Source organism: Anguilla rostrata, chromosome 6 (genome assembly GCF_018555375.3).
Source record: "Anguilla rostrata isolate EN2019 chromosome 6, ASM1855537v3, whole genome shotgun sequence".
Classification (NCBI taxonomy): Eukaryota; Metazoa; Chordata; class Actinopteri; order Anguilliformes; family Anguillidae; genus Anguilla; species Anguilla rostrata.
In genome coordinates, this window is record NC_057938.1 from 17,303,456 (window position 1) to 17,328,775 (window position 25,320).

The window sequence follows — 25,320 nt, forward strand, 5'->3', positions numbered from 1 at the left end:
AAAAGCTGAGTCATCAGTTCAAAATAAAAACAGGCCGAAATAAATCCACCTGCACTAAAGCACCGGCAGTGATGTCATGATGACCTGATGATGATGCATGATAATTAGGCTACGTTTATGAGAGGGGACAAAACCAGGTTGATAATGAACATGAGCTATAAACTGCTCCCTACAAACCACTACGGCACAATAGGCACTGGGACTTACGAGTTCTAGCATCCCAAAATAGTACCGCCTGGCTCCATTCAAATTTCTGAGAATCTTCCTGTGGCTAAATACTTGTGTGGCAGTCAAAACACATAACCATTTCAAAAAATGCAGCGATAACAGCCTCTTGACATTCAAGGAGTATGAGAAATGAAATGAATATCCCAGCCAGATCTTTGTTTGAATGCAGGTTGACAGGCATAAGCCCTAGGCCCCTGCAGTAAATAAATAAACAGACATATAAGCTAGGCTGAATCTGGCAGGATGCGCTGGAACCCGCAGAAACAAAGAGGAAGCGATACATTCACGTCAAACAAACGGGGGTAACGTTATCAAATTTGTGTTTAACCGAAGAGGTTCTTTCACAGATCTTCAGCTGTTCTGCAGTATGGTACACACATCATTCGCAGATCTCCAAGAGGAAAACAAGTTCACAAACTAGCTTTACGCTCCCTTTCATTTCAAGTCAATTTTATCTGTGGGGCACTTGGGACAATCTACAAGGATCCTTGCCAAGACAACATGGAAACTGCACCAAGCCATTATAGATCAACTAGGCCTACTTGTTAACTGGTGAAGCAAGCCACCTGGTGGTTGTAATTCCTTAATTATTGCACATAGCACACAGACAATGCTTTACATTGAAAATTTAAAAATTGTACATCGTGCGTACTACATGCATCCATTTATTATGTGAATATGTGGAAACATAAATAGACAGGAATGGGGCTTTATAGTTTGGTCTCATTTATAACAGAATAATACTACAAAAGGAACTCCAATTACAAATCAGCAAACAGTGCATATTCCAGAACAGGTTTTTATGACAAATCTCGTTTGTTCATAATGAATTTTATTAGCAATAGTCGAAACACAAAAAAAACTCGTAAAAGAATTACAACATCAATAGCCCGTTAGGAAACTGAACCGGCGACCTTCGATTACAAGTTCCTCAACAGTCACAACAGCCCATGACTCCAGTTCAGCTTTACGTCAAAATATTAAAATGAGACTTGCACTGAATACTCCTTTTTTTTTAATGTTCCTGCATGAGTTGTTAAATCCGTGGGATTTTTTGGGGGCGGTACGGTCGTGGAAAAACAAGGCATGTTCGAGTTCATCGCGGTTAGCGTGAGAAGCCAGCTGCAGCGACCGTCCTGTGACCAGACCACCCCCCCCCCCCCCCAGCTCCACCCCGGTATTTCCCAAACTCACGTTCGCCTCGCCAGATTCGCAGAACGTGGTTTCCAAGGATGTAGCAAACCTGACTGACCTGTGCAAGCAGGTCAAACTTGGTACTGTGAGTATAGTCTCTTAAAGCAAAATCATTTTGTTACAGAGGACTCTTCTTCTTTTTATTTTTAAGCTAAGAGTTATTATGACTCTTAGGGAAACTGCTAAAAGGTTTCAACGAGATTCCCAATTACCAATGTTTTTCGGGTTATTCTCGAAGTGAGGACAAGAGCCACACAATTTGACAATAAGGAATCAAATTACAAAAATAGGTGTATTTTCGTTATGCTTTGAAATATTTCAAAGAGTTCCAAACTTCCTCTATTCCATAATTCTCAGATCTCAGATGTTCTATTGCACATGTGTGTGTGTGTGTGTGCACGCGCGTGTGTGTGTCCACACATCCACAAACACGCAAACACACATATCCCGATCCACTGACAACACTGGAGAGAAACTGGGGCTTTGAGCTGTGAGGGCAGGTAACCTTGGCTGATGTCAGACCAATAAACATTTGCTTTTCTCTCTGAGCATGACCCCAAGACCCTGGTCAGAGACAGGAAGGGACGAGGGCATCATGGAGCCCCAGGCGCCACCATAGAGTTTCCGGTAACCGGAATGTTCAGAAAGTTCAGAAATGACCGACAGGGTTTGAAATTATTACCATAAAATCACTTTTTCCATCAGGCTTTCGAAACAACTTGAACCAGGAACCAGAATCCAACTACCAGGAAACACTGGGCCATTTTATTCATTTTAACCTTTCCGTGGCATTTAAAAAATTAAAAAGATTTACTACTAACGGGATGAAATTGGCCTTGGTCTCATCAGGAGGAGGGTCAGCCAAGGTTCCTTAAGTAGCCTATCGGCTGTGTTAACTCCAACCAATGAAATGCCTAGCACCTATAAGCTACCATAGATATCCAGGAAACTGGTACTACCTCTCCTTTAGCACTATGTGGTCTGCAGTGAGGAAAGCAGGCACTGGGTGGTGTATCAGAGCAGAGCACACACTTCAGCTGCAGTGCTTAGCACTCTCAGTGCCACTGCGGACAGCAGCAAATCCAGCGTTACAACAGGAGATTCCACAACTGGTATCAAACAAATGGTTTCAAAAAGAAGATTAACAATAAAGTATAAGGCTAACTTGACAAGGTATTGTTTGCATCGACTATGTACTCTTTTTTTGTTTTCGTTTGGAGAAAAAAAGTCCAACGTACAGTGGTAGGACAGGCTTAGAACTGTATGTTCAGTAGATCAGTGGTTAAACTGCACAACGCAGCATTTTTAAAATAATAAATTATAGTCCTCAGCATGTATTCTTGTCCTTCCAAAATGCCAGATGGCTTTTATTCATTTCCATCCAAGCTTCTAGGATTTGAGAAAAGCTGTCACTATGCTGAACCTGAGCATATATTTTATTGAGCATTTGCGCAGCTCACAAAACAACGGCGCTTTCACAGATCTCTAAATAAAATCACAAGACAAATGCCGCCATGCCCAGAAGCCACAGCAGGAGATATTCACCAGACTTAAATCATGGTATTATTAGAGAAGTGTCTTTCGCTGTGAAAAAACTTTATTTATACCATTTTCCATTTTAAATACGTATACTGCTGTGATTTGTGAACGCTGACTAATGACTTTGCCCCAGAATGTCCGGAAAATAATGGTAAGAAAATAAATGACTTATTTGACGAAGCGCAAGATGTTAAAAATAATACATACGACATGAGTCATTCCAGGACTCAACCAACCAGAACACTGACTGTAAATAGCCAATAAGGTATTAACAGCCTCATCACAATATGTTAACGATGTCCTTAGTTTAACCACTAGGGAAGCCCAGGATAATCTGCTTTGCCTGTCTGACCACAACGCAGGCTTAATTAACAGAGAATGGGGAAGTGAGATGGCTGGGTGCGCTAGTACATGGCAGATAAGAGAGAACCACAGCACCACCATTAGTTTGTGTCAAATGCTTTTCCATAATATCTCAATTACAAATCCCTAAGCTAGCCACAAACTAATGGCGCCCGGTCAGTGAAACAACTGTCAACGCGGAGGTGCGGGTTGGGATGACGTCTAAACCTGCACGTTTGGCTCGAAGCCGGAGACAATGCGCAGGGCCGCTCGTTTTAAACAACCCGTCTGTCAGAGAGCAGCTCATTCGTCAATGGCCTGTCACTTCAGAAAGAGCAGCGGTTTCCTTGGTTCAATTCATCACCTTTCTCAACAGGTTCCAGCACAGATCCACTGCTCTCCTTCACCGGCACTAAAATGACTGCTTGCTTAATGGTAGCGCAGTAGCAAAATTCCTCTTAGAGGGATTCACCGTAGGCAGAGTGCTAAGCTATGCTGACCCTGAGACCGATCGCAGAAAGAGAACCCCCAGATCAGTCAAGGAGGCCTCATCTGTAGCCTGGAGCCAATTCAACAAATCGCTTTATCCAAAAATCTTTCGAGCCCTTGTCGGACATGAATCATCTTTGTTTTTGGCAGGCCGCAGCCATTTGAGCTGACGTTGCACAGCTTTTCAGAATTCCGCCCTTAAATGAGCAAAGAAGCGCAGACAAAGGGAGCGCTAGTGTCCGTGGGCATCGCTTTCGGAAGCCATTTCTGAGATCAAAGCAAACACGCCATGTGTGCTGTGACACTGAATTCTTTACAAAATGAAAAACCACAACCAAGACAGAGGAGGCCCCCCAGGGAAGAATGGCATCTACAACACCAGGACCAGCAAAACCGTTACCGACCGAAATAATCCGATTTTAGTTTTTGAAATCCATTAAAATACCAAAACCCACAAAAAGACACAAACGTAATTGCCATCCCTCTCTCACTCACTCACACACACACACGCACACGTGCACATGCACACACATACATACACTCACTCAAACTCACTCACACACCCACACACACAAAATTCAGGCAGCCTGACTGAATCTCCAGGCAACAATGAAATTCCAAGCCAAGAGGGCCAGCGGCAAACATTACCACGCAGCTGCAAAGTCAACATCCGCAGTCAACACTGCCAGTACCGCGGGGAGGCCCCGGATCTGGGACCAGGGGCTGGGAACCAGAGCGTCTGGCCTGTGTACGGAGGGGAGCGTCGAGAGGGGGGGCCGAGGGCAGGCCTCAGTGGGGGCCGTTTCAATAAAGCAGCTGTATCTCGCTTAATAAAGCAGGCCAACTGTCAACAGAAACCGCTGTTTACAAGGAGCCGCCCTCAACTTCATCCATCCTCCAACACCAACCCCAGACTCCCCGTTAAGCATGACATAACCCAGTGCTATTTGCAAAGTGCTTCCCTCTGTCTCTCTCCCTTAAGTTATAATGAGGTTCTGACTAAGCAGATCACAGATCACTCCTTTCAACTCCCCCCCCCCCCCCTCGACACAGAGCACACGTACGCACAAACGCAGGCACGCAAACAGTCGCCGATACTGTCCACAGACTAGGGCTTCGCGCAAATTGAACGAGATCCACGGGTGATGATGGACCCTCACAGACCCAAAAAGAAGTGAAGCCTCCTGCTCTCCAAGCCTCCTGCAGAGATCCGACCCCGGCGACAAGGAGACACAGCCGGGTCTTCAAATTACCGCAGGTATGCCGCTTAATCCCTGTAATTTCCACAGAGCCCCGTACCGGGGTCATTACTGGCCGTCTGGAAGCGGGGGGGCGGGGGGGTGGGGGGGGGGGCAGCATCACCGCGAGGCTAATCCCCCGGCGTGCTCGCACAGGAACGGCGGGGAGAGACGCGGCGTGGAGGAGGAGGAGGAGGAGGAGGAGGAGGAGGAGAGGGCCCCGCTCGGCTGGGCCGGGCCGGAGGGCGGGGCGCCCGTGATTCACGCGGCGAGGGAGGAGGACCACGGGCGAGGGAGAAAATTACCGTCTGGGGATCGTCTCCGGGGTTCGGCGCAAATTGCGGGTTCCGCCTAAAAATAAACGCAGACGGCCGATCCTGCTGCCGCTGCGCTTTTCTCCACGGCTGATCCGAACAGGCAAGTTCTAGGACCGAAAGACTGATATGCCCGAGAGAGTCTTAGTTCGAAAGAAGACTGTTCATGCTTTGGATATAACAATCAACAAAATTTGCCACATAGTAAAAATTTTCAGGTTTATGTTCATTATTTTGTAAGGAATTTCACAATGATCATTGTTTCACCTGGGTGAGCATTCCATATTCAGGCTCTCTTTGCAGGACTACATGGACTGCAAAAAATGCTAACTAGGCTCTGGTCCACCGAAAGAGAAAAACCAATTGAAATTGCAAAACTGAAGTCAGTTTAAGTACTGAACTCATTACCAAACTCCCATGATCTCAAAGTCTGGACTCCAGTACCCATCATCCACCCTCCAGACCATTTTGTGGTGTTCTACCACCTTACTCAACAAGTTCTGACACAGTGTTTTTCAGGAAGGATACAATATTGCTCTCACTGACACCACAAAATCACAGATGACCCACCCGGTCATCAGAGCAGTCAGACATATATGGATAGAATTGTTATAGTCTAGCCCTGTAATCCTCCACTAATCCACGACCCCCAGGAGGAGAAAGTGGATGACAATGTGTTTTTACCCCACTCCCCCCCCCACCCAACCAGATCACTGCAGTTAGGCCTATTTGTGTAGAGAGACATGGCACCATATGTTAGCGCACCAGGAGCAGAGGACAAGCGATGCTGGGAACCAGAGTGGCACAGAAAATGAAGCTGCAATCAGCACACTGCAGGGCCAAGTTCCATGCGGGGGTTCCTAAGTAGCTGAAGAACAGTAGGCCTATATTGCATGGTCTCTATTACATTCAATCAGCTACTGAAAATTTGACAAGACCAGCAGATAAATGGGACAAAATAGCATTTTAGTATCATTCAGTACCGGCGTATTAGGCTACATCTACCCACAGGATGCCAAAAAGTCCTCCCGTTAAATCGGCACATTCTCCAACCTCTTTTCTATGCCATTCCATGAATAACTGAGAGGTTTTTCTAACTTTCCGTATTAAACAGGGTTTTCCCCTCAACCAGGTCCATCAGCTTCTCCAGCTTATAGGCCTAATCAGTTCAAATGTTCTCTTTCTTCATAAAACTAACACAGTAAAACCAAGGGCCCAGCAAAGTGAATGCCTGCCTAAGGCACTGCTGTGTGTTCCGTTTCCCTATTACACCCAGGGAAGAATGAACGGCACCCCATCACCACCAATAAGCACTCCATTGGTACTCAGGTGTCCGCTCTTCCGACTGGCTCAAGATGTCTAATAAGCATGAAGTCCATAGGCAGAATCTAGGTAAGCTGGGTCCCACTGTTTTACACTCACATCGTGACAGTTTAATCATAAGATGGCCCCATACAGGCTCACCTCTTCCACAATGTTTTCTTTCAGACCAAGCGCTAGGACCCAGGGGCTCCAGCATAAGGACCAAACGCACTCAACGAGTCTAACTTTGTTTCACAAGCTGACAAATGCTGAAAACAATATTTCCACAGCCCCTTGTCCCAAGACTGATAAATGTCTTGGCAAAACGAACGAATGCAGATCGAACATTTCAAGGTTCAGCGAAAAACCAGAGGCACAGCTAGAGCTAGGCTGCATCAAATGGACAGTGAGATATGCTGCAGTTGGGAATTCCTTTCTTTCTTTTTTCTTCCAAAAACTGGCTCCGGGTTGCATGCAAAGTTTATTCAAAATCCAAATACAGTCATCACCTGGAAATGCATCAGAGGGTGCATTCAAAGCCTTTGGATGGCTTACTGGTCCAGGGTAAACCATAGTAAGAAAATGGAGGTTGTTTTTTTCTTTTTTTTTTACTTTTTAAATTATGGATATGCAGAAGCTACTCAAGGCTAGCCAATTCTGGCCCTGGAAGGCCAACAGGGTCCGGTCATTTTTGTTTTCACCTTAAAATCAGCTCATTCTGACCCAGGTGAAGGCAATTGTGCAATCAACTGCTTTAACTGAGCAATGAAGTGCTGAATAACGAGCGTACCCTGCAGCTCTGCAGTACCAGAGTTGGCCAACCCTGACAGAGGATATTAAGAAATTAGGATATAAGGTGCCTGCTAACTTGCCTTTTCAATTACATAACGGTTTCCTGGAACTACGATTTTTATTTATTTTTTTATTTTTATTTAACCTTTATTTACCCATGGTAGGCTCGCTGAGCACGGATGCTCCTTTGCAGGAACGTCCTGCTTCACACTCATACACATTCACACCTTGGAGTTTCCCAGTACAACCACAATCCTCTATTGTTAGCCACTGAGCAGCTCCACTGGAGGGAGAGGACATTTTTTTTTAGCCAATTCACTCTAACACGGCAGCGTCTTTATTTTCACCTCTCATTTCCCAGTGTTCTCATGATATTCTCTTACGCGTGCCAAGAGAGAAAGGACTGATGTAGCTAAGCTCCAGGTTTGTTGCAACATCTTGGGGAAAACAGCACCATTCATTTAGGTTACCAACCCAGCGTTCAGGCACTGTTGCAAGCACATGGCTTGAAGAAAATAATTTAACAAAAAACTTAAAGTGTGATTGTACCTGCTCAGTAAAAAACCTGGCATGTAGGGGTCACTTGTTGGACATGTCCAAAAATAAGTGTTCCCCAGGTTTCATTTACAAGTACTTAGACCTCCCCCCAATACAAAAAACTTCTCATTTACCTCAAGTTTCAATAAGCTATGCATGTCAAACAGTAGCTGAAAAGTGAACAGTCCGAGGTGACCTTTAAGTGTGAAAGATGACGTTGCTTTGTAAGAAATCATTAGTCACTGACACAGAGCTCTGCGATAATTATTTGTTTAATTTCTGATTTTCACAAATTGTCACAGCTAGCCCAATGTCCCATAGCCCATTCTTTCGTCAACTTTTTTTTCCAAATACAAATCTCAACCATATTTAGATGCATTTCGATAAATTAATAGATTCCACAGAGTTTCCTTGAGCGCGGTTAGCTTCATTCAAGTTATGTTCTAAAGATTCAGCACGAGACAGCAACGTTATGCCTTTCCAGACACAGGAAGGTTTGAGGTAAAATGGTATGTTAGGACTACCGTTTTCACACGAAACCAATATGGGTTGCAACGTCATCTCCAGTGTAGTGTAATGAAATCCTCTATTTTTCTTTTGAGATATCTCATTACCCAGAAAAAAAGATGCATACAAAGAAAAATTGCTTATGTTTCAATGCTTATCTGAAATATAAAGCAAGACCTAACAAACATTTTGTTCGAACAAACAAGGTAACTAAAAATATGAATATAGTGAAAATCGCTGGGCATATAAAATACCAACTTTTAATAATGTATGCCTTGTACTGCCTAATAGGAGGAAAACATCCAAGAAATACTGAAGTAATATTGCATTCGATATGTTTGCAAACAATTAAATAAATCTAAAGTTACTCAAGTTTATATTTATGGCAGTTGTGTCAGAGGGTAACGGTGGCATTCCTTCACTAGCCTACCTTACTACCGCTAGCATGAAATAAAATAAGACGCAAAATCACAATTATCTCCTTACCTGGGATGCGTCCTTGTAAAGCGGTCTCTGTACGTCGGCAATCAGTAGAGTGCTATCTTTAAAATGTGATCATACAATGAGAAAAACGTACAGAAATACACCACCTCCCGCACCACTGTCCCTTGTTGCAGGGTTACTCCTTCCAACATGAAATGCCTCCTACAATCTAACTTGTTTCCACACTCCATCGCTTCTTGCCTTCAATTGGCTACGTATGGGGCAGGTCCCCTTTTCATTGGATAAGTTCTACGTCGATCAAGAGTCCACAGCAGAAGATATAGCACGGTTCTGATGGCTAGAGGTAGCGTAATGATGGAGAGGCTTTGGCTACGCTTAAGAGCGTTTAGGGACATTGCAGTTTTTCCCTTGTTCTCTACGGGCAACAAGGGAAATCGCTATACTAATTGTATCTCATCAGCTGAGATACTATTGGTATTTATACAAAAATCCGTAGTCTGACTATTGAGTGTCTTTGCCATTGTTTCTGGAGTTGCTAATATATTGTGTGAAATAGTAGTAGGCTAGTCTACATTCAAAGGGTCTGATCCTATTCATTTTCACTCCCTTTCAGTTTACTCTTGCCCGGTACTCATTTTTTTTTACAGTACCAATTGCTCATCCAGCTTTCCTGTGATTTTCAGTTCTGCATGGCCTCTGAGTTGGGATTTATTCACAAATGAATTTCTTGAGGTACAAAAAATAATAATAGTTTGACAGCATATAAACAAAATGTGTGTGTGTGTGTGTGTGTGTGTGTGCGGCTACGTGAAAATGTTTAGATGTTTGCCTTTGTTTATCTGCAAGCGTGATGTTTATTTTTCATGTGTGATGGCCAGCTGGTTTTACACTGGCTGTTCAGTTCAGCCTTGGCCATCTGTACAGGGGAGGGAGAGTGCTACTGTAGCACTAGCACGCTGATGATAATTCACTAGTGTTTGTTAGCGGGGGCTCATGGTTCCCACGCTGTTTAACTCCGTGGTCCTCCAGCTTGTGAAAACAAATAATGGACAGACCGGAAACCATCAGAAATGAAAACTTGCCAATATCACAGAAAACAACACACATGTGGTTGTAGTTTATTTGTTTTTGCCATGCTGTTTTAAAATCTGTGAATAAATAAATAAGTAAATAAATTCTTGGAAGTTCTTAATTGTTGTGTTTGTTTCTTGGGGTTTTTTTATTTTAAGTCCCAGGTATCCACAGAAGTGGATCACGTATATACTTAAAACATATACTTGATCCAGGTCTTATTCCAGTAAAAATACTCAACCAACCATTATGTCACTACAATGTATTATTATTATTATTATTATTATTATTATTATTATTATTATTATTATTATTGCATATAGATAATTATTGTATAACTGTAAACATTACTGATATATGCAAGTATGACCACACATTCTAACTAAATTTTAAAAAGTCTTGCAAGATACGTACAGATGGGTGACAAATTAAACAAAAAACCAGCATAAAGTGTCTTAGTAAAGTATTGGGCCACCACGAGTCATCAGAACAGCTTCAGTGCACCTTGGCATAGATTCTACAAGTCTCTGGAACTCTACTGGAGGGATGGAACACTATTCTTTCAAAAGATATTCCCTCATTTGTTGTTTTGATGATGATGGTGGACAGCGCTGTTTGTCCAAAATCTCCCACTGGTGTTCAATTGGGTTGAGATCTGGTGACTGCAAAGGCCATAGGATATGATTCACATCATTTGCATACTCATCAAAGCATTCAGCGCTCCCTCATGCACTGTGGATGGGAGCATTGTCATCCTGGAAGAGACCACTCCCATCAGGATAGAAATGTTTCATCATAGAATAAAGGTGTTGAGAATATGGTGAAGGATGACTCATCTGACCATATCACTTTTTTTCCACATCTCTGTAGGCCAGTGCCTATGGTCTTTGCACCACTGAATTCTCAAATGTGCATTTGTCTTTGTAATGAGGGGTTTTTCTGTTTTTCCTTACTTATCGCACTAATGCACAAGCAATCCGGTCATCGAATGTGCACTTTTGAACCACAATTTCTTACCATTTTACTGATGTCTTTCCCTTAAATCTACAGATAAATCTAAATGCAGATGTCACTTTAGTCACAGTTCCTATTGAAGCACTGGCCGGTTTAGCAATCTTTGTGACTGCCATTCGTACCCCAATAATGAACCCTCTTTCAAAGTCACTTAGTCATCTTTTCCTCTTGCCATTTTGATCCAAAATCGAGATCAATTGGGCCTGCACCTCACTCATTTATTCAGGTTTTTCCTTTCATTTGTCACGCGTCTATATCCTACTTAAAAGAATGTGGCCTCATGCAGCACTATGGACCTCTGAGTAATTTCCTGTGTCTGAAGCCATGTTTACACTGAGGGGATATGCTGAGGTAGTGCAAGCACGGAGATGATACAACTTCAGTTGTCGATCATGAGCCATAAAAACACAACACAGACCAATATTTTACCAGCTTGGGTCCATAAGGCATAATCCATGGGGGATACTGTGTTAATACTTTGGTAAACACTGTTTCCAGTATCTAAGTTGTGTCATCCCCATTCCAGCTGCCAAATCAAGCTGCTGGAGACATCACATCAAATGTTGCCTCTATATTTCTGACAGGGATTCAACCAACATTTGTCCTTAAAGCTGCAGTAAGTAATTTTTCAGAAGGATATATGGCAATGGTCATGCTTACATGATAGCAATCAATAGCTGCTGTGAGAAAAATCCAGCACCTTACACTGTACCCTTAAATTCTGAATTGTAAAACCACAGACTTAATTGGCAAAGTGGCTTACAACGTGACCCAATCAAAGAGACAGGGCAGTGTGGTGAACCAATCAACAATGTGCTTGACCTTGTGTGGTCACATGACAGTAGGCACAGCTAGATAGCTGGATTTTCACCAGTGGTGGACAGACAGCAACCTCTGCATTGCCTGCAATATTTTATGACAAAAAGAAGAAAATAAAATTAGATAGACCACGTGCGAACACTAGAATAAACACTGGCACATAATTCAGAAGTTGGCGATAGCTTCAGAGCAGGTGGAACTGAAGACAAGCCTGTGTGGAGCTTGCATTATTTCTGTAGGTCAGAATTTCAACACTCAACACTTTCAACATTTCAACACTGGACTTTCTGCTAAGCAATTGTACCTTCCATGAATTTAGCCACCAAAGTAAGGTAGATATTATTAATAATGTTACTTCTCTTGACGGCAAGTTATTGGAAGAAAAATGTTTGCTAACTTATCTATGTGGCAGGTGAAGTTAGGTAGTTTAGGCTAGTTAGGTAAGCTAATATTACTTGTTGAATAGCTGTAATCGACTAGAACTCTGCTTGCCTGCTGTGGCCACCTAATGCCTGCTTCAGACTAATGGTCTGCAAACTCAATGTGTTGTCCTCAATGTAGCAAGATTTATGAAGCTTTGATGACCAAATCTGACTGTGGGAACAAGCTATTTTATAGCCTGGACCCAGCTAGTCCCATTCAGGAACTAGAGTTAACCTTGGAATTGCTTTTCCTCAGTGGCATCAGCTGAAGTTTGCCAAGGGGATGAAAAGCGACCTGGCGTTAGCTTGTTTTCTGTTGGACCTGTAAGTTACATTACATCTAGCTCTCCAGCTAGCTATGTTAGGTAATTACATGACTGAAGTCAGGTAGGCTACTCGGGGTCAGTGGGTGGGGTTGAAGATGGAGCAGTAAGTTTCTTTGATTGTGAACACAGGACCACAACAAGACTAAGAAATCCTGCATAGTATGCCTTTAAGTTAGATTCACAAGTAAATGCCAATAATACATTTTTCAATGTGAACACTATAAATCACAGTACTTTTTGTGTTTGTGAGGGTGAATATGCACATTTAAAATGAATTATGTCAAAGCTCAGGTTGGACCTCAATTCAGCCAAAGTCTGACAATGTCTTGCGAAGGACCATGTCAGAACACATCAAGAATTGACAGCATTAAAGTATTTTATGCATTTTTCATGCATTGTTTCCAGAGCAGTGACATTTATTCTCTGTAGCCACTGGACAGATAATAAACAATTAATCAGAGCACTGAGCACTTTGCTGGGATGCCTGGTAGAAATGTCTTTATCACAAATGTGCCTGCCTACAAGTGACAGACATTTTTAAAAGCCTCCAGCATAAATGGGCTGGTGCATGTCTGGTGCAGTTCATCTGCCACCTTTGCAGCAGCTTCCTGACAATGTTATGAATTTCCCCACCTTGCATTCTTCCAGTGCTGCTGCCAGAAGTCTGATAATGTTCTTTCTCTGCATTAGGTCAGTGAAAACATCCCTCTCAGGTCTGAGCCAAAGTGTAACTTTTAGGTTAGCTCCCCCAGGGAAATAATGTGTTTTTTGAAACACTGGCACTTACGATTACAGCTGGACCTAATTTTGTAATGTCATTACAACTTGATTGAGGGGAAAGACCTGGATGTGACATAGCATTCGGGGTTCCTTAGAGTGAGGTAAGTACAGCGCATCTTAAAAAATGTAAAAATGAATCCCACAGTGGAGATGGATGAGGTAAAATGTACAATGAACTACAGAAATTAAGGGCACAGCAGGTCTGTCTGCATCGGAAGACTGTGATTGACTGTGATTCTTTTTTCAGTTCAGATACAGTTATATTCATCATTTCACCAATTCATGGTTAGACTGTGGAGTGAAAAGATGCAATGTCTGGACAACTGTGTATTAATAAGCAGCAAAGCATGAACACACACAAAACATACATTGTAAATTGAAAGAAAAAGGGAATCAAATTATTTTGATTATTAGAAATGGACACAGAACTCATAACCAACACAGTTTAATTGATCTAACCCAAAATGCAATTTTATTCAAAATGAGTTCTGTAAATTGGAGGCCATTGAAAAGAAATTGGCCGCTAAAAGGCAAATCTTATTAACAGTAAATAGCCGAGCTTGCTGATTTCAACAACCAGAAACATGTCCAGGACAAGGATTACTGCAGAGGCATGCTCTCTGCTCCTCTCCTGTGCCTCACTTGAAGGCCAGAAACCAATGCAGCCTCATTTGCATCGCCCTGTGTAACCACTCTGCATTATTGATGAGTCGTGAATTGCTTTCTTCCGGCTATGTCCACCTCGGGGAACGTGCCTGTTATATACAGCGCAGGCCATGCGTGGAATACCAACCCTTAAGAGGAACTCTTGCGTGATCTTGACAGCTCCTGTGGAATTCCCTGGTGTGATCTGAAGCTGTTGCAGCTAAGCTTTTTATTTTTGATAGGTCAAATTAGATACCAGAGGATATCAAATGGGCTGTGCTGATTTCTGGGGTTATTATTACATATCTTGTTTATTATCTGACACAGCCCAAAGGCTATAGCTGATGGGTAACAATCTGTGGATGAAAAACAACATATAGAGCTGAACGCTCTGGCCTCCAGCAGATCTATATACTCAGACCCATAAAGGTTCAGTTTTAGCTAGGGGTGTGGCTCTTAATAGTCCAAAAAGAACAAATGAACAAGACCTGCTGATCTATGGGTGTTTTTTCCTCTTACATTGTGTATGCGGCAGTGTGATGCTGTTGTGTGTATGGTGTTCGTTTTATTTGGTGCTGACATGCAGCTGGTAGAGTGAGCTGTATATTGCTGGGTATATTGTGTGGAATGTTTTCCTATTTTTTTCAATGTGAAGGATATTTGATCCTATTTATTATATCTTTATTTACTTCTGCTATGTCTTGGGCAAATATGTCAAAAAACAAATAATTAGAAATTAAACTTAAATGTCATTAAACTAATTCAAATGTATTCAATAATGTATACATAAATAAAAATATCTTTGAACCAAATTGGATAAATTTTCTGCTGAATATGGACCATGAGGAATTTAGGAGAGGTTAGCAGCACATCTAGCCTGCAGCCAATGACTCTGCTCCATATCACACTTTTTCCTAGAGCGCCCTCTATCGGATCATTTAGCAAGAAAGAAAGCAAGTAAGAAAAAATATCATTACCAGCCAAAGGGCAAAAAACAAAATTCATATATTTTTTTTATCTGTTATATGTTTAGAGTACAAGTATATGGCTGGGAGTTACAGAAAATTTATTATAGGTGTGAAACACCCAAAATAAGATATTGTGCAAATTTACAGGACTGTCCAGACAAGGGAGGCCTAAAATTAAAAAAAAGAATGTAAAACTGTGAAATGAGGCAGTCATTTTTGAATAAATAATTTGTGTAAGTTGTATTGAAGAAGAAAAGATAACTCAAATGCTAAAGTTGATTCAAAACAAGATTTTTGAAAAATAATTGGAATACATACACTACATGGCCAGAAGTATGCGGGCACCTGACATCCAACATGTCATCCAAAATTGCCTTCAATGGCCCAAACCATGAAGAACAGCCCCAGACCAAGGAGTGGCCAGATACCTTTGGTCATATATCAACCCCATCTTAATACACTGGTAATACACTGGTAATTTTAGTATCTGACAGGACAAAATCATAATTGATAGGTTAGGAACAAATATTCAGCATCTCTCTTCCCATTGAGTTCTAGCTGTTAAAGAAAATCCTTTTCTCTGAGCAATTGTATTGGTATACAAAAAATATTTTATATACAAATACATATTCTTGATGTTTACATGTATTGTTTGTTTTATTCAGCCTTTTTTGCTTGTCTTTGTGTAGGTGTGAATAATTTCAGAGGGCATTGTCAGAAAAGTTAGTCTGCTAATCAAATAACAGACAAGAAGATTACGTAATTAAATTAGGTTTATAGTTGAACGTAACTACCTTTCAACTAACTTGTCGCCTCAAGCACAATATCACCCACCACTGCAAAATAATACCAACTGATCAAACCAACATGAGCAGTTTTATGCTATAAATGGAATAAGAACTTTTAACATTAAATAATATTTTGGCATGAACAATAGACATCTTGGCAGGTTCTTGGCAGGCTCTTACAAATCCCCCATTTGTAACAGTCTGGTACGGTTTCCTCATGTTTGGTTTTCACCTTGATAATCTGATTTCAAGCCTTTGTCACTGTCAGCTGCCTTTTCGGCATCTATATACCTCTGACCCGGTATCTGAGGTAAATATGTGTGTGTGTGTGTGTGTGTATGCATGTGTACTGTATCTGTGTGTGTGTGTGTGTGTGTGTGTGTGTGTGGGTGTGTGCATGTATATATTTAGTGTATACATACAGTATACATGTGTTTGTGTGGGAGAGCATTTGAGGACACATGCATGTGTACTTGTATGTAATGTGTGCACACATACTGTATGTGCATGCACATAGCGTAAGTCTATGTCTGCATACACATTCAGTGTGTCTGCACATGTGTAGATGTTCATTTAAGTGTTTACGTGTGCATGCACACGTACATGTATGTGTGGATTTGAGTGTGTGTGGATTGTAGTGTATGTGTGCGTGTGCTGTAAGTATTTGAATGCTGGCCAAACTTGTCAGAAACTAGCAGAGCTGTAAATAGTTATTCAGTGGAGCAGAATGAGGTTCGCTTTGCATATTAATGATTGATTATTCTGGAGGCCTGGCCAGTATATAGGGAATAGAGTGAATTATGAAAAGGTCATAGCAATATATCCTCACGTCATTAACAATCTAATCATGCAAATTCAAAATGGAAGCATAACAGGAATATGCAGTCGTACATTTTACATTGTAACTATTTTATAGATAAACAAGGGTTGATTCCCACAAGACATGTGGTAAGCAGTCACGTCATCACGTAAGCAAAAATAAAAACTTAGCAGCACTCATTTTGATAATTTATATATATTTGCTTGCAGCTGGATGTTTTTCTGATTAGGGTATGTTTTACTAAGTGTAATGCATTCAGTTTGAAATATGTTGAAACCAAACACAAAATAAGAATTACTTTAACATGAATACAATGTAATAGCCTCTATTCTTTCGCTTAACAAATAATTTGAAGTATATCCCTGCTTTCTCATTTCTGTACCTGTAACTATATGTACCCAGGGAGAAATTGCAGTAAATATTTCAGCTTTTGAATTTGTATGTGGAAAAAGCAGTCAGTCACAGTGTGGGGTCATGTCAGAGATTGTGCCAAGCAAAGCTGAACGCTTTCTGTCTCCGTGGCGACAGGAAGCGAGGCTCTTTCCTGGGAATGGGCCGAACAGAGCATTTGCCGTTGGGTCGGCAAGTGCATGGAAGGGCAAATGACGCTTGACAGGATGCGGTCTGTTTCCTGTACAAACAGACAGACGTACTGCATGCGTCCAACAGTCTGCATGGCCACAGCAGACGACACTAGTATCCTGACCATTACTACCGCAAGTACCATGGCATCATCCATTGCTGTTCTCTTTTTTACACTGCTACTTTATTTTAGACTGTCCCACTTATTACTATTAATTATTGCATATTATCCCACTCACAGCACATATACAATGTTTATATCAGTCCTGTTAGTCCGGGAATCAAAACCACACTTTAAGAAATGATAGTTTAACATGGGGGATCCTGAATTCTTCATCTCAAAGCCATCCTGTATTTACCGCTTTAAAATGATTTATGTTTGATATCTTTATCAAACCCCCACTACAGCCTGTAAGTCGGTGATTATCAATCACACTAAAATGGGATGCTATTATAGTGGGTCTATGTTACTATGCAAGACGTGTTACTATGTCTGAAGTTTAGATGCTTTGTAATATATATGAAGTTTGTTATTCTTATTCCATGTTCCCCTTTCCATAATGAGATTAGATTGTTTGTGTCCATAAATTAAGAAAAGTAGGCCACATATATAAAGAGCAAACCTCAAAAAACAAACCCATTAAACTGCGCCATCTAGTGTAGAGCAGAATAAAGTGGGGTGAAGTATTGGGCATATTGACTTCAGGCAGTAGGCTTTCACACCAACCCCCACCCATATTCTTCCCTTTCTTTATGATTTCTGAACACATTTTGTGTATATGTGTGAGCGTTTGTGTGTGCCATATTATTCGCTGTTTTGGTAACATGGACAGTTTTATAATAACCTAAGTGTGCCCCCTTGTGGTACCCACAAGAAACACTCCACACATGAGTACACATTGAGTGCATACAAAATGATACGTAACATATGTTTCATTTGAGACAAAATGCAAAAGTTTCTTTCCTCATCCCATAGGATACCAAAACAAAACCTTTAAAAGAATTAATTTTAAAAAAAGCAAAATGCAAAAATATAATTTAAAAAAATGTTGGCAGACCCATTTTTGAGTGGATAAGCCAACTTGCAGAGTTGATAAAAAGCACTCTGACGTGAAGAAAGAATTCAAAAGAATACAAAAAATTTGTGAAAATAAAATTTTTAGGGAAAAAACATTTTAAAAATTATCTCATTTTCTTTATTTCAAGGTTGTGATTGTTACATAATTGCATATTAACATATTAACAAAGATATTTCTCTGATTAACTACAAAGAAAGTGGCAATCAGATCAATCTGGTCATTGAAAGTGTACCAGTTTGAAAGTGACATGCTTAACGACAGTCCACATGAAAAAATATATGTCATTATATGGTAAAATATTACATCCAAAATATAAAGAAAAAAGATGGTGTATACTAAGACATATATCTGTTGCCACATTCCAATATGTAACTCTATTTGGATTGATATTTTTCTTACAGCAATATATTCATAACTTTTCATGTATGAATGTGGCACTAGTATAGTTAATGTTATATAATATATGATGTGTCTTTTTACATATATAAAAATGTACATCTATTTGGACTATATTTCACTATATATTGTTTTCTCAACACCAAATATGTGCTTCTTTTGCTAAATGTAACAGTTCTGCATGGCTGGTAACTATGACTCAAAATACCAATTGAATACAACGTTCAGATAAGGTACAAGTAAGAATGAGGAAATCTTGGTTTTTAGCTCTTAACTGTATTTCCAATACTCACTGCAAAAAAATGGCATGCTAAAAGCTTGAATACGTCTTCTGTCTCTCTACGGAAAGTTATGTAAGAAACATGATGGAATAAAGTAAATATGTGGCAGGAAGAGAACAAGAGTTTAAGCTCTCTGATGTAAAGTTTCACGGATATGCAAGATAAACTAGTGTGTGTGTTAAATCTACCACTATTGTATTAGCCACATCCTTACAGGTCATCCAATGTGACAGACACACACAAAATACCATTATGATAGACGAGATTCTCTTAAATGGACAAGAATTTTAAAAATACAAATAACTAGTCTTTAAATTGCATATCGTCATATTTTTCACCGCATACTTCAAATGTACAAAACGCAGATTTTTTTGTGGTATGGTAATTATATGAGCGTATGTTGTTTACCACAGATATTTCATGTGCTCATGTGATTTTACATCCCATTGGGTCCTCCATCATAATGTAATCTGCCTCCTCCCTAATTTATGATGCTAAATGGGTCTGTATTTATCAATACTCAACATGTTTTTGTGGAGGAAATTATCTGTAACATCTGCTATAAATAGGCTTTGTTGCTGTGGCACAGATCCCCTTGAGATCTATGACGCCAAGGACAAAAGCTCGCTCGGAGATAAAGTTGTTGCAAGCTCATAACTGAACATGCCACGTCACACTTTCAGAGTCAGTATCCCTGTTACAGGATTTTGAAGCATTACGTGTTTTTTTCAATTCGTATTATGGCAGAAATTCCAGCACCGTATCAAGTCTAATGGGACCAGAGCTGTGACCCCTGTTACTTTCGCGCTCTTCTTCTATAACAGCAACAAGGATTATATTGATTGCCTTGGCTGAGGATGTCTATGGCGACCTACACAATGAATAGCAGTTCATTTATGACATTCATCTTCAGTATTATCATGCTGCCTTATGAATACAAATGTAACTGACTGGACACAGCGGGTGCCTGGATTTTTCCCTGACATGTTATCCGTCATTCAATGCCGCACAAACTCAAAATAACGGAACATTCTATAAAAATGGTACCAATTTAACTGCGTGCACAGAAGTGAATTGAATCAAATTACACTACATTGGAGAGAAAGCAATGCAAACTATTTTTTTTTATTCCTCACGATACAGATAACAAAGACATTACACAACTGGCACTCTTTGAACAACACAATACAAAATAAATAGATCTCGATTCAGACATTCATGGGGCTGTTCGCTCACACGTCCAGGAAGGGGCGCTGCGACACAGGGGAACAAGCCCCGCACTCATTTGATGGGCGAGTCAAGTATTTCCTCATAATCCTGCCGCCTGCTCTTCCCCACCCAGTAGAGCTTGAGGCCGGTCAGGACGAAGACGCTGACGATGATGATGAGGCCTCCAATCACATCGTAGACGGACGGGATCATGTGGAGCACCAGGAGCTGGAGGATCATGGCCACCACGATCTCCAGGTGCTGGACGGTGCTGACCAAGGCCGGGTGGAACTTGTTCAGGGCGTAGTAGACGCCGAGGAACGCCACCGTGGAGCAGACGCAGATGCCGATGAGGTAGCCCCAGGTCTCCCCGTCCAGGGGGATTATGGGCTCCTGCATGATGAACATGGTGGAGGCCCCCCACACCGTGCCCGTCCAGCCGAAGGTGAAGAGGGCCGTCCACATGCTGACCCGCTCCTTGATGGCCCGGTAGACGATCATGGAGAGGGCGGCGGTCAGCCCGGCCATCACCGTCATGGTGTAGCCAAAGGCCTCCTTCCAGAAGCCCAGGGGCGACTTGTCTTCACTCACAATGTTGGGGATCATGACCAGGCAGAGCCCGAAGACGCTGCTCACCACCGTGACGATGTCGGTCATCCCCAGCCGCTCGTCGATGAGCAGGAACGCCAGCACGGCGCTGAAGACGGTGGTGGTGGCCCGCCACATGATGGTGCCGTTGCTGGGCGGCACGATGGCGAAGGAGGTGTAGGCGCAGGTGATGGAGATGACGTTGCAGACGCCGTAGAAGAAGAGACGGAGCCGGTAGCCCTTGGGCCCGAAGGGCGCCTCCTGGTGGTAGTAGACCACGGCGATGGAGAACACCTGGATCACCGAGCGAATGAAGAGGAGCTCCAGGGAGGGCACCTTGGAGCGGTCGGCCGCCAGGCGGGTGATGAGCGCCACGCAGCCGTGCGCCAGCGCCGCGCCGAAGAGGGCGCCCCACGTCACCCGGGAGGCGAAGACCGAGGCCTCGCCGAAGCTCTGCAGCTGCTCGCCCACCCCGTTATCCGCCTTCGGCCCCGCGGGCTTCGGCCGGCTCTCCGTGCTGCCGAAGAAAGTCCTGCCGCCCCTGTCGGCCAGCAGCTTCTTGTCAGGGTTCTCCTCCACAAAGGAACCGAAGTCCTCGAAGGAGGGCGCGTCGTCGTAGCCCTCGTCCCCCGGTTGGGGGAAGTGGGTGGCGTACTTCACCGTCACTGTGTTGGGGTGGATCTTCACCCGCTTCCTCCCCTGCTTGGATGGCGAGGCGTCCATTTTTCCTTCGGGTGAGAGAGAATTCTGCAATGAGAAGGGAGACCCAGCACTTTGGCATCGCCGACACCCAACTCGGCAGCAGCATTTTATGGTTTCACGCTTCGCTGAGACCGAGCGCTGATTTATCACAACTCCTCAGAGCTATCAGGACCCAGTGTTCATAAAATCAAACACACCACTAAGAAATACCAAGTGTGAAATGTTTGAGAGTCACATTTGAACAACAATAGCAACACAGTGTATCTGCTTTGCAGTTCTGGGGGGGGGGGGAAACATTTTTGTTCTTTTAGCAAAATCATTTTTGAACATGTTCTGAGCAACAAATAGAGCTGCAAATTTTATTGAGGTTTACTGGTCAGAAATGATAAAATCAGACCAGACATACTTGCATCAATGAAAGATTACCAATTTAATAGAAGATATGCACTTGTTTACAATAAAATAAAGTGACAGAAACTAAGATGTCACCAAATTATGGGGTTTTAAACATCAAGTTCACCACCTTGTTAATCATTTGAAATATCTGTGGAGTTTTTAAACACCAATCAAATTTTACCCGGTCAGAGCACGGTACATGGCATCATTCTTATTTGTCAAACCATAAAACTTCACGAGAGATTATACCTTCATTTTTATTCCTTTGTCTGCAAAGAATGTGACACTATATGTAGAAAATGTCTAAACTTAGATTTGGGTGGTATTAATAGGTACAATTACCCTACAACCTGAACAATTATTTAGTATAATGCCATCTAATTTCTCTTAAAGGAATCCGCATGGAATTAAGGTCGGAATGCTTTGTTGTAGGCTCAAAAGCCAACCTTTTGTAGAGAATAATTTTATTACACAGTTAATTTGATTCACTCTGATTTAAAATTGTCCTGTTGTTCCATTGTAATGCATGCTGGCATATATTCATATAAAACTCTTTTACAAAAAAAACTGTTTACAACAGCAGCTACAACTTTGGCTCTATTGGTGTTTTCTGGGGGCAGAGAAATTGTGTTTTAAACAGATATTTAAACGTTATTTTAAGCACTGACGCAGCAGAAAGAAGGAATGCTGTTCATTTAAATACAGCATTTGGAGGAGTCATGGAACATAACTACCAGAGCCCTGATTCAAACAATTCAACAATAATATTTTGAGAAAGGTTTTCATTTTCTAAGAAGGTTATATTAAAGAGCAGAGGGTTACAAAAAAGAAGTAACATTGTTTTTGGCACTTCAAGACAATGCATATGTTCCTTTTGCTGCCTCCACAATATCTGGACTTTTTTGTTTTAACAGCTTAAGCATTTGCTTGATCATAGAACATCAGCTTCTGTCTTACATTTTTTAGCTTGAAACAAGATAAATTACCCTTAGATCTAGCTTTTATATTTGATATTAACCAATTTAAGAATGTGGTATGCTGATAGGGCTTACGCATTTATTAATTTAATTATTTAATTCTGTCGTCATTTAATGACGTCACACACAAGTAAAAGGCTAATATATAAACGTGAGTAGTATGTCTATGAAGTAAGTCCTCATGCATGTTAAAGCGCCTTTCATCTGAGTGAAAGCAAATGTTTCAGTTCAATATCATCCGCCCGCTTTCTTATGTATAAAATTATATTTTAATAGCCGATACAAGGTTAACAATCAGACTATGTGATAATATAGGCCTGCAATAAAAAGACTAGTTACGGCATACTACTAGGTACACTTAACTCTAGCATATTTACGCTAAAAATGTATTATTCCAAATTATTCTCACAAGGGGGCGGTAATATTTGGTTCAGAACTATCCCACCCTCATTGATTTGGCTGGATATAGGTTATACTATCCACGTCAGTGACGGAGAACAGGTTCAGTCCTGGAGATCAGATCCATAATATTATTTTCCCTCTGTCTCACTTCAAGGTTATCTTAGTACGCTATCGGTGCTGCCACACATTGACAATTCTATGACGACAGAAGCCAAACGAAAGGGACCATTTCACAGAAATGTTTTTTATTTTTTTATTTTATTTTTTAACCAAGAAGAAGACTGAATCATTTGTCCTTCAAGTACAGTAACTACATTTTCACAAACTCTTTGAAGCAGGGCTTATGCAGCATAATCATACTACTATTACACTACAACGTGTATTGTTATTATTATTATTATTATTATTATCATATGAGTCGATTATGAAAGACCGCACTGAACTCGTGTAACATTACATCGTGCTACTATTATCAGCGGCTCTGCCATGGAAAAGCCTCAGAAAGGTTGTCCGGATCCCATTTATTGAGCTTCAGGTCATCATTCTCTCCTACGTAAATAGGATACGTCTCAGTATAACACGAATAACAACGTAATCAGATATAAATAGACAAAATATTTCTAAGGTGGCGCGATTATATGCATACTATCGCATAAGCATGATTTGTACAGTTGCGCGTAAAATGTCGATATTGCCAAGCAAGCCTACCGAAAATATCTGTCCTTCCTTTTTATGAATGAAACAGTGAAGTGAACGTAATACACGTTCTAAGATGGCAAGCGCATGGCTGGAGTGCATTGTCTCGACAGTGATTTGAACCCCTACGATATAGCCTGGTTATTACACGAAACCATGTCATATTCAGCAGTCTACATTTTCCGATTCTAAAGAAAATCAGCAATCCAACAGGATCTGCACAGGTGTATCAAGAGTCCTCACACCACTCCATTGCCCTGGGTGAAAATCACTAGCGAATCGTAGCGAATCTCCGTTGATAACAGAAAAAAACATGAAAGCCATACTCACCTATCTTCTCAGAATAAAATTATCTCCTAACGTGACAAGTACAAATTTGTATCATAAATTACAGTGGCATTTTTCTTGTTTTCTCGATACACAAAACCAAACATGCCATCTCTCCATATTTTCCTTTCACGGATGCAGCCAGATTCTCTCTAAGGAGATTCAATGTGAGCTGCTCGCTGTCTCATTGCCTCCCTCACTGGTCGCTGTCCGCGGGTGCGAGTGCTGCACAACTCTGCGGCTTTACAGAGTCAGAAAGCCACCGATTCTCAAATGTCGATTCTTTTTGCTGTAATTTCCATGGATTACAGATTCAAATGTGTCACGCGAGGGGGGGTTAGTTCTGAGCATGCGTTCAGATAGACCACTCATCACCGATTTCTCTGAACGTAAGCAAAGATCTTTCCCCATAACTGGTGAGAAGTCACTTTACTTGCCTAAAATAATGGATTAGCATTTTTTTCAGAACGGTCGTTACTGTAATAACACATACAAAGAAAGAATGATCGCATACGTTGGTCTTCAATTATATTCGCGCTCCTACGTTAATTGTTAATACCTGGAAAATATTTGACGCTTGCACATTGCAGAGCAAAAATAACGGGAGGGGAGGTGAGGGGGAGCGGTGAGTCAAATCACAGTGCAGTCCTCTCATGCACATTTTTTTGTGCATGATTTTCGGAAAGATTATAGACACGTCATCACTTCAGTTGGGCGCTTACACTGTGCACGTTGACAAGGTGGCTATATAACGTAGTCTATCTTTAGAAATAGGTTTTTGTCACAATTTTCATCTGCTACCATTGTTGACATAACTAAACTCCTAGCAAGTTGAATAACTACATTTTTCAATAAATCAATAATTTGTTATTGGGACATATCATGCTGGCCATGAAATGTGTGCAGGACTATGAGCGTTCGCTTATTAGCCCTGTCTACAAGTAAACATCCAGCCGAAAACTCTGGGGCGGTGTGTTTCCGCACCCAACGACACAAGCCTCTCTGGCTGTGCAATACAGACGTCAGGGTGGCGAGCAATTTCGTGCTATATCTGTGTTAACCAGGGATTAATATTCTGGGCTTGCTCACTCAGGACAGGAATAGAA

At 41.5% G+C, this 25,320-nt stretch overlaps 2 protein-coding genes across 3 annotated transcripts in view; both read right to left on the bottom strand.

Moving 5' to 3' along the window:
• The window catches only part of LOC135256690 (SH2/SH3 adapter protein Nck1-like), a 50,450-nt gene extending 41,321 nt beyond the window's left edge, over positions 1-9,129 (bottom strand). Inside the window, exon 1 of the mRNA XM_064338707.1 lies at positions 8,969-9,129. The gene's annotated coding sequence lies outside the window, so the exon portion shown is untranslated. The remainder of the gene's footprint in view (positions 1-8,968) is intronic.
• A 10,897-nt stretch (positions 9,130-20,026) lies between these two features.
• slc35g2a (solute carrier family 35 member G2a) lies at positions 20,027-24,799 on the bottom strand. Of its 2 annotated transcripts, none has more exons than XM_064338713.1 (2): positions 24,218-24,799; positions 20,027-21,442 (listed from the first exon to the last, which is right to left on the bottom strand). In XM_064338713.1, exon 2 carries the CDS (start codon positions 21,435-21,437, stop codon positions 20,199-20,201), a length of 1,239 nt encoding a protein of 412 aa, XP_064194783.1. In that variant the 5' UTR covers positions 21,438-21,442; positions 24,218-24,799; the 3' UTR covers positions 20,027-20,198. The 2 variants fall into 2 exon arrangements, with proteins under 2 accessions (XP_064194783.1, XP_064194782.1); XM_064338712.1 differs by having other exon boundaries at positions 20,027-21,461.
• Positions 24,800-25,320: the final 521 nt, after the last annotated feature.

Excerpts from the sequence above, each read along its gene's own strand:
- slc35g2a (XM_064338713.1), bottom strand. The coding sequence starts at position 21,437 with ATGGACGCCTCGCCATCCAAGCAGGGGAGGAAGCGGGTGAAGATCCAC.